Source organism: Ursus maritimus, unplaced genomic scaffold (assembly GCF_017311325.1).
Source record: "Ursus maritimus isolate PB19 unplaced genomic scaffold, ASM1731132v1 scaffold_13, whole genome shotgun sequence".
In the NCBI taxonomy this organism is placed as follows: domain Eukaryota; kingdom Metazoa; phylum Chordata; class Mammalia; order Carnivora; family Ursidae; genus Ursus; species Ursus maritimus.
The window spans coordinates 68,280,689-68,302,664 of record NW_024423675.1 but is presented as its reverse complement, the minus strand read 5'-3'; the positions used below and the strand labels follow the sequence as shown (position 1 = coordinate 68,302,664).

The 21,976-nt window shown below is 51.6% G+C and overlaps 1 protein-coding gene across 1 annotated transcript; it reads left to right on the top strand.

Annotated features, from left to right (window-relative positions):
• Positions 1-13,968: 13,968 nt before the first annotated feature.
• On the top strand, positions 13,969-16,434 carry GPR31 (G protein-coupled receptor 31). Its single transcript, XM_008688464.2, has one exon. It carries the CDS (start codon positions 14,030-14,032, stop codon positions 14,978-14,980), a length of 951 nt encoding a protein of 316 aa, XP_008686686.2. The 5' UTR covers positions 13,969-14,029; the 3' UTR covers positions 14,981-16,434.
• Positions 16,435-21,976: the final 5,542 nt, after the last annotated feature.

The window sequence follows — 21,976 nt, the reverse complement described above, 5'->3', positions numbered from 1 at the left end:
TTCACGAAGAGCAGAGAGCTCCAGCGAAAGAACACTTACTACAGGGTTATATGTGTTTATTCCGCCCGAAGAGTTACAAATCATCATGACGAAGAACATTCCAGAAAGTTACAGATTTATCTCATGCATTTAGTATGTGTAGGCTGCCTGGCTCTGGTCTCATGGGAACTTAAAGAGGTTTTACTCTTATCTTTATGACTGAAATGGGTTTTTTTTTAAAAGATTATTTGTCAACTGGGGCGCCTGGGTGGCACAGCGGTTAAGCGGCTGCCTTCGGCTCAGGGCGTGATCCCGGCGTTATGGGATCGAGCCCCACATCAGGCTCCTCCGCTATGAGCCTGCTTCTTCCTCTCCCACTCCCCCTGCCTGTGTTCCCTCTCTCACTGGCTGTCTCTATCTCTGTCAAATAAATAAATAAAATCTTTAAAAAAAAAAGATTATTTGTCAACTAAACAGATGTATAATGTGTGCTTGGGGCAGGAACACAGCAAATGTTTGAAGTATGGTCAAGTCGTTCTGACTCTGGAAAAGTTAGGGGACATCTCCACTGGGAGCCCAGGAGCAGGTCCACAGACATTACAGCTGAAAATCTTTCTTCTATAAGTTTCTTCTATCAAAAAATACATTAATGAAAAACAATATTAGAGTTTATGGTAAAAAAAAAAAAAAGCTACAGAATCGAAATTAAATAGAGATAACTATATAATTTGCCCTTGACCCTGGGACTGGGAAAACCCAAGTGGGACTTGCCCCAAACCCCTGGAGTTACCATAGGGAGAGCTGTGACACCACGGGACAGAGTAGAGAACCAGCCCCTCATTGTCCGTCCCAACAACCCCAGCCCCGAATGCGCAAGCATCGTCTGATTTCTTGTATTTCCAAGCAAACTTTGAAGTAAAAAAAAGAAATAACACACACTAATAGAGAAGGGATTTGTGCCAATATTTGGGGGCGTGTTGGGAGCTGGGGCTTGCAGCCAAAGCCCGGTGGTTATCTTCAGAGCAGTGCTGCTTCATCGACAAGTGGAACCAAACACAGCCACCCGCCCTTTGGCCCCCGCCCAGGAGCGTGTCCCGCCACACTCAGGTCTGTGCTGTGGGCTCTGCCCCGGGGGCTGTGGTGTGGACACGCTGAACTGCCTTTCCCAACCGTCACCAGCAAGCACAGGGCACGGCGTGCTGACCGAACATTCGACGTAACAGTCTGAGGACCATCTAAGCATGATGTCACACACGTGCACACACGTGCACACACACGCACACACACACGCACACACATCAATTCCGAAAACCAGAGTGCGATGGAGAAACACCCCCAAAGCGATGCTGTAAATAAACGTAACTCTTACCTCCTATGATTTTGTCCTTCTTTGAATCTGTTTGAGAGCCGAAAGTTCCAGACGCTAGCTCTGTATTTAAGCCTGGCTCGCGCTGGTGTCTGCTGATGCCGGATACTCTCTCTACTTCTATGTGTATTTGGTTTTCCATAGTTAAATTTTAAAACAAAACCGTTTCAATTCCTACACAGTCAGATCACCAAGACTGTGCTGTAAACACTTTCATAATCACTTTGTCTGAAAAAGCCCAAAAAGTACAAAACATTCTTCTGAGAACTGATTAAGGGTATGGATTTTTGTTTGTTTGTTTTTAAGTCTATTTTGCCCAATGTAAGTATTGCTACCTTGGCTTTCTTTTGGCATTCTGGGCATGACAGATGTTTCTCTATCCCCTCGCTTTTTTTATGTTATTTAAATTCAGTTAGTTAACACATATGTGTCATTAGTGTCAGATCATTCACTCATCAGTTGCATGTAACACCCAGTGCTCATCACACCAAGTGCCCCCCTTGCTGCCCGTCCCCCAGTTACATTGATAGACATGTATTTATTGCCATCACTCATCAGCAGGGAAAAACAAATCAAAACTACAATGAAATACCACTTGCACCAGTCAGAATGGCTAAAATTAACATCACAAGAAACAACAAGGGTTGGCGAGGATGTGGAGAAAGGGGAACCCTCGTGCACTGTTGGTGGGAATGCAAACTGATGCGGTCTCTCAGGAGAACAGTATGAAGGTCCCTCAAAAGGTTAAAAACAGAGCTACCCCACGACCCAGCAATTGCCCTACTGGGTATTTACATAAAGGATACAAAAACACTAATTCAAAGGGATGCATGCACCCCGATGTTTATAGCGGCATTATCTACAACAGTCGAATTATGGAAAGAGCCCAAATGTTCGTCGACTGATGAATGGATAAAGATGTAGTGTTTATATACAATGGAATATTAGCCATAAAAAAAGAATGAAATCTTGCCATTTGCAGCAACATGGATGCAGCTAGAGAGTATTATGCTGAGCGAAGTCAGTCAGAGAAAGACAAGTACCATATGATCTCACCCACGTGGAATTTAACAAACAAAACAAACAAGCAAAGGGAAAGGAAGACAAACCAAGAAGCAGACTCTTAACTGTAGAGAACACACGGATGGTCACCAGAAGGGAGGCCTGTGGGGGGACGGGGGAAATAGGTGATAGGGATTCAGAGTACACGTATCATGTTGAAAATAAAATAAAATACGATAATTTTGAAAAAATATGGATTTTTTTAAAATAAAGGACAACACTTATTTTCTTGAGGGAACATTTATAAAAACTATTCCATTCTAAGTCACCAACTGCCCTCTGACCTCCCACTCTAACCCCAGCAAAAGGGCATCTCTAAGATCAAATGTCACCTACTGAAACTTCATGGAACATTCTAGAAGTTTCTTTTTCCTGCTCGGAAGGGTTTTCTCAGCCTCCATCAGGACCTGACCCACGTGAGGCCCCAGGTTGGTGGTGGGTTGATACTGAAGGGCTTTCCATTAGCACCCCATGTCTCTTCCAGGCCTGCTTGGTGTCATTTATGGAGATCAGGGTTCCAAATTGGCAGGGAGGGTGTGCTCTGTCACTCCTGCCCCACTGCTGCCTGTGTGGGGGTGATGCTGCTGGCCAGTGGCTCTGCAGACCTCCACTGCTCCCAAGGGCCTCCGGGCCTCCTCATGACCCCTCCTTGGCCCTGCCAGACTCAGCCTTGACCACTTCCAGAGAAGCCAGCCTCTTTGTCCAGGAACGCCCCAAGACCTGGGGCCAGGAAGCCACATGCCCCACCCAGAAAGGGGGCCAGTCCTCCCGGGGTTGCCTTGTTCCTCTTCGGTGGCTGTCTTTGGCAGTCAGAGTCTATTTACCCGCTCAGGGCACGAGTTCTGGGCCAAACAATGAGTGGTTGTCAGTATTTTGTTGTTAACTTTCTCATGCTGGAACCTCCTTCCCGTGTGTTCCCTACGTAACCATAGGTGCTGTGTGAGATGCTGAGTGCTCCCGGAGGAGTGCTTGGCTGGGGCATGGTGTTTGGGAGGTGAGCCCAAGCTGACCTCCCTGCTCCCTACGTGGGGAAGGCCGCTTCTGTCCACCTGACCCCGCCAGAGACCCAGGACCATCCCCTGAGTGTCCAGGGAGGCCTCACCTCACCCTACGAAGTTGGAGCATCTTGCAGTCTTTCTGTACTTTACGGATCTTTGGGGCTCTTTCTCCATTGTCTGCACCAGCTGGGGGTGCTGAAAGGACCTGCGTCACGGGTCTCGTCTCCCAGGGATTTTATTCTCATCCTGTGGCTGTGTGCGCTCAGACCCGCCCATCCGGCCACGGAAGCAGGTGCACCTGGGAGCCCTCCTCGTGGTTGTAGAGCTGTGTGTCCCCAGCGGGAGCTCCTTGTCGTAGGTAGTATTTGTCTGCAGAGACTTAGGGGTCTGGCTGGGATTTCGAGCTACTGTTGACCAGAAAGCAGCTACAGAAAAGTCCTCATGCGACGCTAACTGAACCCCTCGAGCGCCTTGCAAATGTAGTCCCTTTCTCTAATGATGAATACCAAAGATACACACAAATGGAGGTCTACGTTTATGTGAGACAAGGCTTACTGACCTGCCTGCCCTTGTGAGCTGTTTCTTACGCCGCCACGTGCGAAGTCTCTAGCTGAACACAGCCGTGTCCCGTTGAAAGAGGAACTGAACTGTATTTTTGATATCGTACCTATTTGGTGTCAAAATATTTTATGATCATAAAGATTATTTAGATTTTTATCTGTATTATTAAACATTAAATTAAAAATACTACACAAACACAGAGAACGCCTATTTTTAAGGAAGGAGTAGCTGATGTGAGGAAAGTATCTTTGGATTTCCCAACTTAGTAGAAAACGGGTCCCAAAATGTTTTCTTATGAGGAAACGATAAGACAAATCTACACAGAGGACCTTTCTGCAGAACAACGCCCTGAACCCCAGGGACACGGGGCAGTGGGGAAGACAGGAAAGGGGAGAGGAGCTGTCGTGGTGGGCAGCCCTAAGGTAAAAGGAAAGGACGCCTGCGACCCGTGTGTGGTGTGCGGGGTCCGAAGGATCCTGGAGCCGAGTCGCACAGGAAGGCCAAGAAGGAGAAAGCAAACCCCGGGGGGTGAACGTGGGCAGCATCTCAAGCTCCCGAGGGTGATGTCGGAGAAGGTCCTTGTCCTGAGGGGCACGAGGGCGTCCACAGTGATTCACACGTGCCCCACGGACCCGCACACACACACACACGCATGTGTGAGGAGAGAGCACGCAGCCCAGCCGCGAGCAGGGGTGGAACGAGGTGAAGCTCCACGGGCACGGGATGATTTTCACTCTTGAATCTTCTCCATGGGTTTGAAATGTTTCAAAATAAAAGGTGGGAGGAAAAAAGCATCAACACCAGCTTCGTAAATACCAAAACAGCAGCAGCTAAGATTAAAAAAAAAAAAGTAAAAGGATTTCTTGTAGGGAGGGAAAAGCGGGGTGGTGTGGGGGGAGTAGGGCAGCTAATTTTTATTATGAATTTCACAGAACCTCTTGCTTCTGTAAGTTCTGTGCACTTATAATTTGATAAAAAGAAAACTTTACATAATTATAGTAGATCAGACTTTAAATTTCTTTATCATGATAATAAAAAGAAATAAAAAAGTATTTTTCAAATCAGTTTTGAAAGCATACCTATGAAATGAAGAATGAGAAAAATGTCAATAAGGGGCATCTGTACGTTTACTTGGACCCCATGGTGCTTATTAAATTTAAGCTTTTTCCTATGAGATTTTAAACCACAACATTTTAAAATAAAATGTGATTACTTCACCTGCTGTTTATATGCAAGACCAATAAATGCATTCAAAAATAGTGCAACGAACGCATCGCACTTTTCTGGATACCAGACAGGGATCTTGTGATCGCATTCATGTGCTCTGATGAATTCCCCCTTGGTGTGCAGCCTGGACTCAGCCACCATCGAGAGAGCAGCACAGAAGAAGGAATCTCTCTTGGAGCTGGCCTCCTTCACAGAAGTATTTGATCTGGGGAAGGTCACACTATATAGGATTTGAACTCAGTTTTTATTCCCCCTTTTAGGTCTAAGTTCTCAGAGGGGGTACCAGTCTGTGATACAGCGGTAGAGGCCGTGGTGAGACACAGTTGAACACCCCCTACGCTTTCACGAATCTGCCAGCAACGGTCTCGGACTCGCCTGCTTGCTGGCACCAGGGGCCCACCAGGTATCATCCAACATCGAACCGTCCTATCACGGATGACAAGCAGCTAACGATGCTTCTTACAGATACTTCCCAGCAAAACCTAATTTTTGCTTCAGCTAAAAATCTTCATGTAAGACACAGACATTTATTGAATTATGTGAAGCCATAGTACACATTTCATCACCTGGTCATTATCGAATCAGAGCTCTGCCAACCAGAACTTTCTAAATAGTTGCAAACAAGTAAGAATGAATGTTGGTCTTGAAATTTTCAAATGGATGAAAACCAATTTTCTAACTCCTTGCATATGAACGGATCAGCAATCTCATGGGCTGGTACAGAGCAGGTCACTGAGGGCCAAAGACAGATGGAAAACACGGTCCCCGGTCTCTAGGAAGCCCAGGCACACCTGGGCCATAGAGTCTCAGTGACAAAGGGACCGTCAGCATGTGGACAGCACTGTGCTGGCCATGGTACTTCCTTGGGGAGGAGACACCCGCGGAGGCTGTGAGCTGAGATGCGCTCCTGTGGAGTGAGAGACAGAGGGCATCGCCGAACAGAACCGCCAAGCAAGGGAGGTGTGTGGAGGGCAAGCTGCAGGACAGCCCGTGTCTCCTGGAGTGTGTGGGATGAGGCTGAATGCATGGGGTGGGCTCAGACACTCAGGCTTGGCTGGACTTGGTGTGAAAAACAAGAGGAACTGTCCGCTTTTACCGCGACAGAACTCGTGGATTGTGGAAGCTGATTGTGGCAGAGGCATATAAATACACAGGGAGAGGGGAGCCCATTTAAGAAAGCATTAGCAACCCAGCCCCACACAGCAAAGCCTACAGCACTGTTTTTACAATCTTCGGTGTGCATAAAAATTGTTGTCAGCAGAGTAATTGTCCCCAGGGACAGCCACAGACCGAGCCTCGAAGTCCACGAATATGTCACCTCCCCTGGAAGAGTGACTTTAAATTGATTAGGTCAGGGCTCTTGAGATGGGAGATTATCCTGGACCATCTGGGTGGGCCTCGCATCATCACCCCTGTCCTTCAAGGTCAGAGTCTGGGAGAGAACGTCGGCACCAGAGCAGGAGGGAGAGGGAGAGGCTTGAGGAAGAGACGCTCCCCTTTGAAGACAGAGGAGGGGCCATGTGCCAAGGAACACAGGTGCCTCTGGAAGCTGGAAAAGAAAGTGGGCCCTCCCTGGAGCCCCCGGAGGAACGCAGGCCTGCAGACTCCTGGGTCTTAGTCCCGAGGGTCGCAGGTGGACTTCTGGCCTCTGACTCCGTGAGAATGGTGGGTGTTGGTTTGAGCACCAAGTCCGCAGTGATCTGTTGCAGCAGCCACAGGAAACACATAGAAAAAGCGAGAGGACGCTGGGTAAACTGTGCATGTCTAGGCCTTACCCACAGAAGCTGGAGAGTAATTGAAATGAAGAACACTCCAGCTCCATGAAGAAGAGAACACGGGTGACAGAGAGAATGAGGTTCTGATAAGGGAGGAGCGGCTGGGTCGGCGATGCTCTGATTTCCAGCCGGAGGAGAGAGCAATAGTGCTTTCCTGTGGACACTGGGGCACGAGCAGGGCAGACGCTGCCAGAAGGTAGAGTCTCAGATGTGGCACGCTGCAGTGGGTCGACCAGATGCTCAAATGCAGAAGGCCTGGAGGACTGTGGGCCCCCAGCTGAACCCCAGAGGGTCACTGCACCCACGGACCAGGAGTAGAAGAAACTGGATCAGGCTGTTGGAGGCTCGAGGAGAGAAGAGGCAAGACCAGGGCAGGCTCTGCCCCCCAGGACTACAGATGAGGGACAGGAGGAGAGAGAAGATCTGGCCAAGGAAACAGCGTGAGGACAAGAGAAATGGAGACGCAGATTCCCAGGGCGGAAGCATCATGGGAAGCATGTTGTCAACAGTGTCAGCTATGGCTGGGAATTCTGGGCACGTGCAGGAAGGACAAAGACATTAATTGTGGGAACTTGGTCCAGGTCAAGGAGATAAATCTCCGGAGAGTTCGTTTCCTCATCTGCAAAACGAGAAATTGGGGTTAATTTCTAAGAGCTTACTTGCTCTAAAAAATACTGTGATTCTATGATTTAACAGAAAGGTTGTTTGTAGCTGATGACGCCAACTGAGAAAACAGTTCAAAAACGTACTGGTAACTATGGTTACGGTAATCCCCGAGTAAGAACAGTTAGACTGACCAGATCATAATGTCTTCAAACACTGGAAAATGTCTAGCTAACTGTAGCCAAGACGTCTTCGTTTGGTGCATAACTGCCCCATTCCTCCCATCGCCTCAGGTTGAGAAGCCCAGCCGGTCCTGAATGGGGTCCACTGTGAACATCAGCTCCTCTTCTCTGCCTGTGTGGGCAGATCCCCCACAGGAAGTCCCTTCTCTGCCTTCTAAGTATCGGGTCAAAAGGCCTCTTGCTCCCTAGTTTCCCCAAAACTGTGAGGACTCCAATGTGAATGTAGTTTCAGTTTTCATTTGATTGCAATAAAGGGAGAAAGGTACTTGGTTGATAAAATGTGATTCTCTAAGGATCCCCTCGCCTCCAAGCCCGTGGGGGTCAGCACTCGCCCACAGGAGGACGGCTCGCCTAGCAGCTCGGCTGGGAACTGTCAGGCTTGTCATGACCTCCAGCCCGAAAAACAGGAAAATGAGGTCTTCTCCCTGAAACTCGTACCTCAGTAGCCAGAGCACGAGGACACAGAGAAGAGAAAGGGGGAGATGCTTGGCGAGGACCAGGCTCTGAGAAGTGCACTTTATTTATTGTTTTAAATATTTTATTTATTTATTTTTGCGAGAGAGAGAGTGAGCACAAGTGGGGGTAAAGGCAGAGGGAGAACCAGACCTTCTGCTGAGCAGGGAGCCTGACATGGGGCTCGATCCCAGGACCCCAGGATCATGACCTGAGCCGAAGACAGACGCTTCACCCACTGAGCCCCCCCGGGCGCCCTTGAGAAGCACATTTTAATCAGAATTAAAAACCCTCCCATTCCTGTGTCAGCCCCTCGGCTTGCTGACAAAGCACGAGGCCCAGGCGTGTGGTTGGATAACCCGTCCCTGAGGGGACATCAGACGCCCTCGCAAGTCCGCCAGGGGAGCCGTCTGATCGCTCTCTAAAATACAAATGAATAAGTCAGTAAGCAAATAACTAGGTAAAAATTGCAGACAGAATGGAAGCTAAAGCCACATTGTAAGCTGCATCCAGCAGCACTGAATCTCGCTCATTTGCATGACGTTCTGGAAAATTCTCTGCTTTATAAATGCTGTTTTTCCTATTTGACCCTATAGCTGCCTATATTTTCTATACGGAAGGGATCACTTCCGTAATGAGAAAATAATTACAAAATTAAGAATTAAATTATTAGGTTGTGAGTTTGCATTGTGCTGGGGAGAACCAGTCCCAGATGAAGGTCAAGGCCTGTGGTCAAGGTGCTGACTACGCCCCCTCAGGCTTCACGCTCCCCTGGGAGGAGAGAGAGGGGACGTTTGTGTGATTAGAATTTTGACACTGGCCTCATGAGAATGAGAATTTAAAGATCCCTTCCGACAGGTCTTTCAGCTACAGAAACAGCGGACTTTGGCCCACTTGAACAATAGGGGAAAGAAGAACAGAAAGGAGAGGAAGGGCCAGCTGGGGGGGGGGGGGCGCCATCAACCCCCCTGGGGTCCACGCCCTGATTTGGGAAGGGTGAGGGTTGGGGATGGGGAGCCAGCACAAACAATAGCTATGTTTGACACCATTTACTTTTTTAAGATTTATTTATTTGAGAGAGAGCACGTGTGAGCAGGGAAGGGGCAGAGGGAGAGAGAGAGAGAATCCCAAGCAGACTCCATGTTGAGCTTGGAGTCCCATTCAGGGCTCGATCTCACAACTCAGAGATCATGACCTGAGCTAAAACCAGGAGTCAGACAATTAACCGACGGAGCCACCCAGGCATCCCGACACCATTTATGTTTAAAACTACATGCGTGCCTCTGCTGAGGGTATCACAGCTCCTGTCTTTTCCCTTTTCATTGTACATGTCCGTGTTTTCCATTTTTATGCATTGAGAATATATCAGATGTACAATCAGGTAACATTCAAGATTATTCTGTAAAGATGCTTCAAGGGTCATCAGTGAGACTGGACCGTGGTCCGTGTGCCACAGGGTTATTGGATGAACAAACAAACTAATGAATAGCATACTTAAAATGACCAGCTTCACGAAAATCTATCTAAAAATGCCATTTCTGGCTACGTTCAATCCATTTCTCCAGCAGCAGTGAGACACCTCTGAAAACCTCGTCCCATTCACTGAGAGTACAGTCAGTTTTGCTTCCGTCCACACCTTCCTCTCGCACGTCCAGTTCGGAAGAGTTAGGGGTTTTCCATCATTCTGAACTTGAAACTCTGTTTAATCTTAACACGTGCCCAAAAAAATGATGAAAAAGAAAGTTGTTGTGGTTTTTTGTTTTGTTTTGTTTTGGGTTCTTTCTTCCCCCAGTAGGAAGCACCTTTCTACACTTGGCCTGTGTTGGAGTTTGCGTACAATCATTCACAATTTTATTTTTGTAGGGTCACCATTTTTCTACAACAATAACTTAGGTTCACAGTGATCTCTCATGCATGAAGCACTATTACATTCGTCATTCACTCCTTTGGTGGTATTCGCATTGTAGGGGTGTTCTGAGCTGTTGGAATTCTTTCACCCGAACCCTAAACTCAGATGCACGCTCCAGTCATCACAGGACTTGGCCACTTTCGTGGGACTTCCACCCCCTGAAGCTGCACTGCCAGCTCCTTTTTCTAAAACATTGCCACTTTTCTTGGAAATGACCATTGCTCCTTCCCCCCAAGGCTCACCCTCCCTCGGAGTTGGAGGTGAAAATAAGAGAAGTGAAGAGTCACAGCTCTTAGACGGGGAGTAGTGCCTCCCTGGGATAGAGTAGGAATTCCTTAGGAGGAGGAGAAGCAGGGTTGTGGGAACGGAATGGGGTATATGGCAGCAAGAAGAGAAAGATGTAGTGAACTTTTGAGAGTCTCTAAGACAGCCACTAGCCAAGGTTGAGAAAACAACGTGCAGTCAATCTGTTGGGACTGGCAACCCCAGCTGAGAGCCCATCCCCCCGCTACACTGTCCCTGCCCCAGGCCTTACCCTGGCATCCCTGACTATAGTTTTCCTTCTCCTTCCCTGACTCCATCCCCATCCCATTTCAGCTCTTGCTATTATTGGATTTTATCATGCGTTCCTTACAAATCTGTGTGTATTCCTTGGCCTTCCCTGCTGGAATATCAGTCCTTAAAGTTAAGAAATACTATGAACATTTTAAGTATTTGTATCCATGGCACAAAAGGAACAACACTTAATATGTTCTTTTTTTGTTTTTTAATAAATAAGTGTGTAGTATTTAACTTTGCCCAAAAAGAGGAGTTGACCTTTGGCCTCAGCTGCCAGGAGGTCATCTCTGAGCCCTTGGAAGGTCATGCCTGATAGAGACATCTTTTCCCCGGAGGCTTTGGGATAGCCAGATGGTAATACTGTGATGAGGGGCAGGGGCTTTAGGCCACACACATCAGCTGTCCCTCCAGAGGGGAAGGAGCCTGAGATGGGCCACACAGAAGGTCAGCCACCCTTACATGATGGACCTCAGTGAGGCCTCTGGACATCAAGGCTGGGGGGAGTCCCCTGGTTGACAATGCTTGAGGTGTGTTGGATACTGGGAAAGCCACCCCGACCCAACTCCATGTGGAGGTCAAAAGAAGGTCCACCCTTGTTACTTCCCTGGACTTTGTCCCATGCACCTGCTCCCTCCCTCGGTGGATCTGTGTGTCCTTTTTCTGTAATAAAATGAAACTATGAACAAAACAATGTCCAGCGAGTTCTTGGGATCTTCTAGAGAATTATCAAAACTGGGGGTGGTCTTGGAGACCCCAGACTTACAGCTGGCAACTGAGAAGAAGTGGTCTTGTGGGGACCGTTGCTCCAAACACCACCATCAGCTAACCTCAAAGCAAGTGATAGGAAAATCTAATTCAGAGTAATTATTCAGTCTTTACAAAGTCTTCCATCTGGTTATCCTCAGACATAAAAGAAAAGCTGAAAGGAAAAGTAGAATTAAATTTGTGTGTTGGTTTGAAGCAATGATTCAGTTTTCATTTAAATTTAGGAACAGGCGTGTAAATAAAGCGTACACCATAAAAACTTCTCTGTAGAAGTTTCCTTAATGGGAAGAGCACTGAAGAAATAGTAATAGTGATTGAAAATAGAGTTTCTGGGGATAATAAGATTTAATAAGACAAGATCCCTAATGGAGACGCTCAAATATTATAACTTTAAAAGACAGGAAGTAAAGAACAATGCAATCTTTAAGAAATCAGGAAGGTAAATGTGTATTGAGAAAAAGAAGCAGAATTTTAATTCTGTTGTTTTTATTTCCTATATTTAAAAAGGGAAATGTTTGTGTTACCTATTGAGCTAGGATATCTATGATTTAGAAGGTTTCCCATATAAGCTGAAATCTGCAGTTATGGGGTAGCTTTGAAAGTCTGTCGGTCTTCAATGTGTTGTGAGAAGCACTTGTGAGTAGCTTGCATCTCTGAAGAGCTAGTCGCCAGCTTTTCTGGGTGTCCTCGTGCGCCCACAGCCTTGGCAGAGACGAGGCGGGTGGCCGCCGAGCACTCCTCACCTGGAGCTGGCTGTATTGCATCGTCTCGCGGAGCCGCCCACAGTGAGGGTGCCGCTGGCGAGCCCTCGTCCCTAGAAGGCAACAGTCTGGAGGTGCCCTTTGGGACAGCCCCACAGTCTGGGTGCTCGGAGGGCTCTCCCAAGCTACCTTCTGAGGAAACAAAGAGACAGGTGAACCTGCCTGGTGCAGAGATGGGTAATGTGTGGGCAGATGGTCCAGCTGGAAAGGAGAACTCTGATAAAGTTAAAGCAAGAGGAATAGGAGTCAAATCACCTGAAATATCAGGTTAATCAATGGCCCTGGTGGGCTTCTAGAGACGTGGGCTTTTCATGACATAGGAGTGAACTGTGGCCAATCAGAGGTGGCAGAAGAGCGTGGTCAAGACCCCGGGCGCTGGTTGGAATCTGGGCTGGGAGGGTCCTGCTCCTGCATTTACCAGCCTGTGAGCTTGAGCAAATAACCCAACCTCTCTGGGCCTCCACGTCTTCAGCCATAACACAGAGCTTAAAGTTATACCTACCTCACTCCGTTGTGTGGTTCACCGCGATAACGTGGGTGAGCGCGTAGCGGTGCTGGACACCAGACAAACACACAGTCAGCCTTCGTACCTATTATTGCTGGGATGTTTCTAGGTCTAACGTCAGGTCCCAGGAGGAAAGACATCAGGGCGCCCAAGAACCGGTGATCGGCACAAAAGCGCAGCACTATGCCGGGAGCGAAGGGAGTTCTGTTGAACGTCTGAGTTCACGACAACAACTGCAAATGGACCCGGCGCCCACGGTGCCCCAGGCGTGTGCAGTGCAACCTCAGACACTCATCGTGACCCTGCGAGGATCACTCAAGAGGCCGGGACGTCCCTTCGCTTCCCCCAATCACACCCCTGCTAAGTGCAGAAATCAGAGTTAGAATGAAAACGTGTTTGACTCCAGGGCTCAAACCACACGAAACAGAACCAAGATAATTGAGGGTCAACAGGGCGTCAGGACCCAGGTGAGTCGGGGTCGAGAATGGGCCAGAACCAAGGTCAACGTGGTCCTCAACGGGAAGGGGTGACTGGATTCATTTACTCTCTCATGATCCTGACCTTCTGGTGGAATCTATGCATCTTGACCAGCCCTCAGTTCTGCTCTGCTCTCAGGGCCCACGGAGGCCCACAGGTCTAGATCCAAATCCAGGCCATGCAGGAGGGAGGGGAAAGCTCCCGGCAAAAAATGAAATTGACGGAGTAAGAGGACAACGAAAATGGCCAACCGTGGGCCCCCAGAGTGTCGTCTGTGATGTCAGGACCAGATCTGGGTGCCCGTGTGTGATGGTGCCCCGTGCAGGAAAGTCTCAGTCAGCGTCCTTCCTCTGGGGGAGGAGCCCTTCCCCACGAGGCATGCTCAAGCTTTGGTTCCCATCATCATTTTAACTGTACAAAGACGAGACGCACTGGCGAGGTGAAGCCTCTCCGGCCCCGTGGGCAGCAGCCACGGACGCGTACCTGTGCTCAGCCAGACATTCGGGACGTCGTCGCTCCAGCGAAATGCCAGATGATGTGAAGTGAAACACGAGTTCCCCTTTTTAGGGCAAAACGAAACAGAATAAAACTGCAAGGGTTTTTTCCCCAAATTTTAGTTTGCTTTTGACTTTATCCTGATGCTGGTTCAGTACTTTTCTTACTGAGAAAATGCAGAACTCCTCTATCCTGTGGCAGGAAAAAGCCAGTTTCTTTCGTTTTGTGGGAGGGAGCGTCTCCCGAAGCCCGGCTCTGTGCTCTGCCACCGTAGAGCGGAGTCCGGCGGCAGGATGGGCGACATGCCCCCCGCCAACTGCTCGGCGCCCAGCGTCGCGGTGGAGGTGTCCGTGGCCACGCTGCTCCTGCTGGAGTGCGGGCTGGGCCTTCTGGGCAACGCCGTGGCACTGTGGACCTTCTTCTTCCGCCTCAAGGTGTGGAAGCCCTACGCCGTCTACCTGCTCAACCTGGTCGTGGCCGACCTCCTGCTGACCTTCTGCCTGCCCTTCCACGCTGCCTTCTACCTGAGACGCAAGGCGTGGCGCTCTGGACACGCGTCCTGCCAAACCCTGCTCTTCCTGCAGGTCCTCGGCCGCGGGGTGGGCGTCGCCTTCCTCACGGCCGTGGCCATGGACCGGTACTTCCGGGTGGTCCACCCTCGGCTGAAGGTCAACCTCCTGTCCCCCCGGGAGGCCTGGGGGGTGTCTGGCTTCGTGTGGCTGCTGCTGCTCGGCCTCACGCACCAGAGCCTGTTCATCTCGGAGGCCGCATGCCCCAGTCTGGAGCCCAGGGGACAATTCTCCTTCAGCCTCATCTGGCAGGAAGCACTGTTCTTCCTGCAGTTCATCCTTCCCTTTGGACTCATCCTGTTCTGCAACGCCAGGATCGTCAGGACCCTCCAGAGGCGACTCCGAGACCCGGACAGACAGCCCAGGCTGCAGCGGGCCCAGGCGCTGGTGACCGTGGTCGTGGTCCTATTCGCCGTGTGCTTTCTGCCCAGCTTCCTGGCCCGGGTCCTGGTGGCCATCGTCCGCGGGGCGGGCGGCTGCAGGGTCCTGGGAGTGATGGTGCACGTGTCCGACGTGGCCAACGGCCTCACCTACCTGCAGAGCGTGCTGAACCCGGTGGTGTACTGCTTCTCGAACCCCGCGTTCAGAGCCTCCTACCGCAAGGTCTTCAACACCCTCAGGGGCCGTGGGAGGGAAACCGAGGCCCCGGGGGACATCAAAGACTCCTACTCCTGAGGCCAGCCAGGCCGCCGGCCCCGGGGCACAGGAAGGGCGGCGGTCTGAGCGCTAACAACCAGTACTGAGGGTTGCAGGGAGAGGAAACATCGGGGCTGCGCCACAAGGACCGGGACCCACACGCCGGCACACCTGCGGCCAGCGCTCTTACACACGCGGTCTGCGGGATTTCCTTCAGCTACTCTGCACCATCGGACCGCAGAGCGCAGTAGCAAGCCAGAGCCTCCTTCCCACCCACGACGATGCAGACTGAGCTGCTGACCTGGAAGCAGACAGCTGCTGCGACCCCCGCCACCTTCCCCCAGGAGGAAGGCGTTCTCGTGGGTCTGTCATGAAAGGATGAAGGCAGAGAGGGGGCTGCTCTCCCTCTGTCTGGTCTTGGGGGTCATCTGCTTTCACTCTGCAGAGAGTCTCTCTCCCCACCTGCTGCACAGACTTGTGATGACCGACCCAGGAAAGTGGCACGCGGGGCTGTAGGCCACATTCGGGGTGCGTACCTTATCGTGTTCCACGCTCGGCTCTGCCTGGTACATAGTGCTTTCCAGTTTGTGAAGTTTTGGTTTGCATAGACGGTACGTGATGGCAAAGACAACACAGTTCCCTAGTTTATTATAAGAAATACATTCCTACTAAATTTCTCAAAATTGCCGCCAGAACTTCTCTCTCAAGTTTGACAGTCTGAATGCTTCTGAAACTCGCTTTGCTTCCCTGCTCTGAGGAGCCCCTGTAGTTTACACCTCGTGGAGAAATGTGCGGTTTCCACCCAACCCCGGGGCTTACCTTGTGCAGAGGGGCCCCCGGGGACCTGCCCCGGCCCGGGAGGCCGCAGGTCCTACGTCATGCTCTTAGATTATGCCCCACACCTGGAGCTCATGACGGTGACAAGAGAGTTTGGAAGTCTCCTTCCTGACCGCCTTGTCTCATTCTCTGTTCAAACCTGGTGCTGTGGTCCCCAAAAGGGACAGCCCAAAATGCCGAGAGGAGGCACAGGGCCTAGTTTGTGACGAGGCCCACACCTGGGGCTTCCCTGGAGCCACACCTGCCTTGTCCACGTGGACAGAGCCCTGCTCTTCCCCAACCGCCCCATGATCTTGGTAATACTCAGGGCTAAGTGGTGACCTTAGGCCAGAGGAAATGGCAATCCGACCTCCTGTATCGCTCGCCTACCAGGTAGGCTCCTTCTCGGAACCAAGTTTAAAATGTGCATGTGTTCCTTTCCTGTGCTCTGCCTGACACGGTCCCCGGAGGATGGCAACTGCGCTCAGCGAGCCTGTGCTACTGTTGCCCGTTTTATGTCCTCCCGAGTGAGTGGAATTTCAGGTGACTGGCAGAGAGCTGTGGCCAGGCAATAATGCGGGAGGTTAGAATAAAATTCTCTGCTCTGGATACAGTCTGCACTGTGACTGCCTTCTTGCCGTGGGCTCACTGCACGTGCCATTCCGCACGATGCTGCTTTTTAAAAATCTAACCTTAAACATACATTCAATTAAACATAACCTTTTCCACGTCATGATAAACTCTCCATAGGCATTCTTTACTTGATCCCCCCATAATCTGTCCAGATGTTTCTTAACCATTTCCCTGAGGCTGGACATTGAGGTCTGCGGCCCTCTGCACAGGTTAATCGGGCTGTGAAGTCAGAGCCCCCCAACAGAACTCACTGCAGCCTTGCCCACGGGCCGCCTGAACAGGCTCGCGGCCCTGCGCAGGCTCTGCGTGAAGCTTCCCGGCACAGCGGTCTCCGGGCTCCTTGCTGGGCCAGCCAGCCTTGCCCAGGAGCTCAGCAGCCGGCTGCACTTCCCGCCGATCCCTGCTCGTTCACCCGGCAACTGGGGGTCTCATCGCAGCAGAGCCCTGGCCCTCATCTCTGCTCCTGCCCACACAACAGGTGGGGGACCCGGGATCTTTAGAAACACCCTGATGCCTTGGCCAAGCCCAACGTTCTAACTCGGTCAGTCTGGGGAGCCCTGGGGCCCCACGGTTTTTGAAGCACCCTCGTTAATTCTGTGAATGTGCAGCCCAGAGCTCTGAGACTGGATGAGTGGCCACGGTCAGGGCCCTTGGTCAGCATCCTGCTCTGTCACTTCCTAGCTTTGTGACCTGGGACAAACTGCCCAACCGCTCTGAGCTTCCCTCGCCTGTGAAATGGGGGTAAGAAAACCCGAGCCGTGGGATTATTGCACGGCTGAAGGAAAACGATGCATGAAACATTGAGCACGGAGCCGGGCACAGCATTGGCGTCCGGCAGGCATGACTCTGCTGCTCCCGGGGCTCAGTTTATTCCTCCAACTTTGTTTACACCCGCGAGCGGACTGTGCCCTGGGGGGACACCGCGTGCTATCCGTGCACCCCCCAACACGGGGCCTAGAGCGGGACGGGCGGCCTGTGAGCTGCAGGTCGCAACATTCTGCCAACTCGAAGGTTTGTCAGGTTTCTTTCTTTCTGGGAAATCGTTTCCAGATCTTCTCTGAGCTTCTGTCGTCCGCAAGTTTCGTTCTGCACGTCTGTGGAAAGGGACACCGTCTCTGCACGTTGGCAGGTTCCGGCTCCAGCCGACACCCGCCTCTGAGGCCATTTCTCTGGCATCACGTCCTGTCACTCCCATCGCAGAAGCCCCGCAAGTTCTGCACCAGACGCTGTCTTCTCTGAAGACGTACTCTGGAGGAAGGGTTCTTGCCCTTCTCCAAAGTATTTTCTCTGAGTAAGGAAATGAGTCAGAAGGAAAGTGCGGGCAGGCAGCAAACGACGGGCCTCAGAACCACAGCAATTTTGCTGTCAGTCGCAAGTTTTACTTTCTTTTCTCCTTTGCCTCATTTCTCATAATTCAGCAGGTGCACAGCCTTGTCTGTGAGTCTTGCAAATCTCAGCGTTGTCTGGAAGGACGGCCAAGAGCCTGAATTTCAATCTGAGTGATGATTTCTTTCACTATTCAGAGGAGACTGTCAGTGTTTTTAAATCCTGTTAATGTTGTCATTTCTTATTCCAACTCCAGGAGGACACTGATTCCTCCTTGGCTAAATGTAAGTCTTCCAGGTGTGCACAGAACATTCGGATCTCTGTCTTATGACTTCCTGCCCACCCTTTCTGGTCCAGCCCCTGAGACTGGCCCCTTCATAAAGCCCCCTGGCAACACCCCACCTGCACCCCAGCACATTCCCCCCACCCTGCAGGCCGCCCTCTGGCGCTCACACCTGCTCTCCCCTCTGTGTCCCTGCCCAGAATCTTGGAAAGCGTCCATGTATCTTTACGTCCCCAGCACTGTGCACAGGGCCTGGCACATAGCAGACACGGACTACATTTGTGGAATAAATAATAAATACATGGACAAATCGACCTGATTTAAAGTTAACAAATGAACTTTATTGATTACTTAACAGGTTTTTTTTAATTTTTTATTATGTTATGTTAGTCACCATACAGTTTTTTTTTTTAAATATACTTTGAAATTCGGATCCAGAGGCAAACTTAAAATATCCTTAAAGGATTTTCTAGGAAGACACTAACACAAATAAAAATAAGATAATTTTTCATATTTATTGGAGAAAACGTTTCCTCTATTTTCACAGTTACTTCTGCCACTAATGGAGTCAACGATTTTGATTTATTTAGGGGTCAGGGTAATGAACTGACTGTGTAACTGCCTGTGGGCTGGGTCAGGGGCTGTGAAGTGCGTCAGCGACTTTCAGACGCTTCTGGACCACACCACTAGTGTTCATGGGCTCCCCAAGCGCTGCCGTCCTTGGAATATCTCCCCTTTTACATTGTGGTAAAAGACACATCACGTAAGATTCGCCGCCTTAACCATCTTTGGTGCCCAGTTCAGTGGCAGTAAGTATATTCACACTAGTGCCGCCATCACCACCGTCCATCTCTAGAACTTTCCATCTTCCCCAGCTGAAGCTCTGACCCATTTAGCAAACCCAACCCCTGCTCCCCCTGCCCCGCCCCTGCTGCCCACCTGGCTCCTTTGTGTCTCCGGGATGGGGCTGCAGCAGGGACCTCATGAGGGTGGGTCACAGGGTGTCTGTCTTTATGTCCCTGGCTTATTCCGCTCCCCCCGGCCCCGAGCTTCCAGGCTGCAGGAGGGTCAGAATTCCCTTCTTCCAGGCTGAATAATATGCCCTGCGTGGACAGACCACGTTCTGTTGATCCATTTATTTGTGGGCGGCACCTGAGCCGCTGCCGTGGACAGGGGAGCGCAGTGGTCTCTTCCAGACCCCGCTCTCCATCCTGTTGAGTCTGCAGGTACCAGAGGGATTGCTGGATCGCCTGGAACTCTAGCTTCCACTCCCTGAGGATTTGCCAGGCTGTTTCCTACATATGGGTTCCCCACTTCACACTCCCACCAGCACGGCTCAGGGGTCCCAGCGCCCCCACCTCCACCCCAGCACCGGCTTCCTAACGGGTGTGAAGCGGGTGACTACGTCCTTGAAAAGAAGGGTGCGCCCTGAACCCTGGAGACCGAGCAGAGGGAGCCCTGCCCCGGGGTGCCGGACAAGACAGCCAGGCCGGGGCGTTTGCTGTGTGGCCCCAGATCTCACACAATATCCTTTCCGCCTGAAGCCTCGGCCAGAGGACAAGCCTACCTGTGAATTCTGTCCGAGCAGCTGTTACCTGGCTGGCGGGGCCAGGCCTTCAGCGCGCAGCCTCCCCCAGCACCTGCCCCGCTGCCCCGGCTCCGTGCAGATGCCCTGGCACCTGTCGCCCTCCACATGGGGTGTCCGTCTCCTGCCCTCCCAGACCAGGCCCAGCCATGCCCCTCTCCTGGAGGCTGCAGCCCCTCCTGCACAACCCCAGCTGCTCCTTCACACAGCAGATGTGAGGGTGTAGACCGTCTACACCCCACACAAGGTGCACTGTACTTCATAACACACTGTGGCCAAAAACAGTAAATGCACCATACGTTTTTCGTTTGCAAAACCTGTGGGGTAAGCAAGGAAAGCACTATTTCCCCGTTTGCAGGTGAGCAGACTGGCACTCTGCGGGGTCAGGAGTGTGGCGGGGACCGCAGGTCACCAGTGGGCAAGACCAGGCTGTGAGCCTGGGCGTCCGGGCACCAGACAGGGGTCTCTCTGGGATGTTCTCGGCCTTATGCTCTTGGGCTTTCATTACTTACTTATATTTTGATTTTCCACAATTCCAGTTGCATCCCAGTAACTGGGCCTCTGGGAGAAAAGACACGGAGTTTGCTAAGCACCGCAGGGTCCATGCTCACCGTGGCGGGGTCGCTGAGTCCAGAACATTCCACAGCTGAGTCAGCAGCATGGCACCGCTGTACCCCCTTTGTCCCCTTGAGTTGGCGTCGGTCCCTGAGAACCGCGGTCCGCTGCCGTCCCTGGTGCCCCCCCCCCCCCCCCCCCCCGCGCCCCCGCGCGCACAGAGCTCCCGCAGGTGCGGGTGGAGAAAGCAGACAGAGGAGACGCAGCTGGGTGGGGTATGCTGTGGTCCTGCATCCGCGTGAGCCCGCACACCCGCTGGTCCTCGACAAAGCTTCGTGGGCACCCGTGGGAACCCGGGGAAACGTCAGCAATGAAGGTTTGGTAAAGGCTCCCATAAGGCCGGCCAGATCCAGGGGCCCAGGAGAAACTTAGGGAGACGCTCTGAGGGATGCGCTTCGGTAACTAGAGGACGAGGGGAGGCAAGCCCCTGGATTTCTAAGGAACGAGAAGGGACCCGCTCCGGCCCACAGTGCCCGAGGGAGCCCGACACTCGGGGTAAAACCCCAGCTCCTCCCCTTGCGGCTCGGCACTTAGAGCCAGGAGCGAGCCGCATGGCCGGCATCCCCGTGCTGACCAAGGGGAGGACAGCCTCCTGGGCACCCAGCGAAGCAGCTCCTTCCTCCGCCACACGCTCCGGGCTCCCTGCTCAAACCTGGGAAGGCTGGAGTCTGCACCCACGGCCAGCCGGCCAGCTCCTTCCACCTTCCCGTGAGGACTGACGGAGACCACAGCACGTCTACAGGAAGGAATTCAGATGACCTAGAATTAAAAAGTACTAAGAATATGAAGTGAAAAGAGAACTTACGAATGCCAGAGATATTAACCAAAAACTGCTACACGGCTTCCCTCGTATGTATTTTATTCAAAAAGTACACCATAACATGGAACAGTATTTTAATGTCCTTGTCGAGGATAGCAGCAGGAATATTTGGCCCAAACTGTATTCTTACTTTCTAAGTTAAAACAACTACATACAGCACAGAAGGAATTGGGGAACGAGGCTGGGGTCACGATGTCACGAGCACCACGGTTACCAATTTCCTCCCTTCCTTCTGTCTGTCTGTCCGTCCTTGCTTCCCTCCCACACCCCTGGTGTTCTGGCCCTCTCCCACCTGCTGGGGAGACCGAGGGGCAGCATTTCCAAGCTGCCCCGCAGGACCCCCTCTCCAGGAGTGCTCCCGGCCCCAGACTGCGGCCACAGGAAACACCCGGGAATCTTCCCTCTGTCAGTCCCTCAGTCTGTCCAGGGAGGGAGCACAGAATGCTTTCTGCATTTTCACTCACAAAGGACAGTGGGCCTGATGGGCGACTTGGAGTCCGGGGAAAGGAGCCATGACGTTCCTGCTGCCGTCCCCCCTTGGCATCTCCAGCAGCTTCTGAGGACAAGCGCGTGTCCTCAGGGGACACGTGTGCACAGGGGACAGTCCAGGGGACAGCCTGGTGTCCCTCAAGGCCCGCGGCCCCTGCAGACAGACTCGGGGAGGGGGGCATCGTGTGCGGCGTGCAGCCGCGGCAGGGAGAGGAAGGGAGGAGCAGCAGACACAGACCTCGGGGCCCTGCACAGGCGTCCCCCACGATCTGGCAGCAGGAGGCTGGGGGTGTCCTGGTGTGCCTGCTGTGTAGACTGGTAAATGACTATCTATACCAGCTGCCCAAAAGCCGTATTTCAGCCCACAGACAGATTTTGATTGGCCCACAAGGTATTTTTAAGTTTTCATATTATGTGTAGTTTAAACACACACACACACACACACACACACACACACACACACACACA

Bases quoted from the DNA above. Each gene is read 5' to 3' on its own strand.
- GPR31 (XM_008688464.2), top strand. From the start codon at position 14,030: ATGGGCGACATGCCCCCCGCCAACTGCTCGGCGCCCAGCGTCGCGGTG.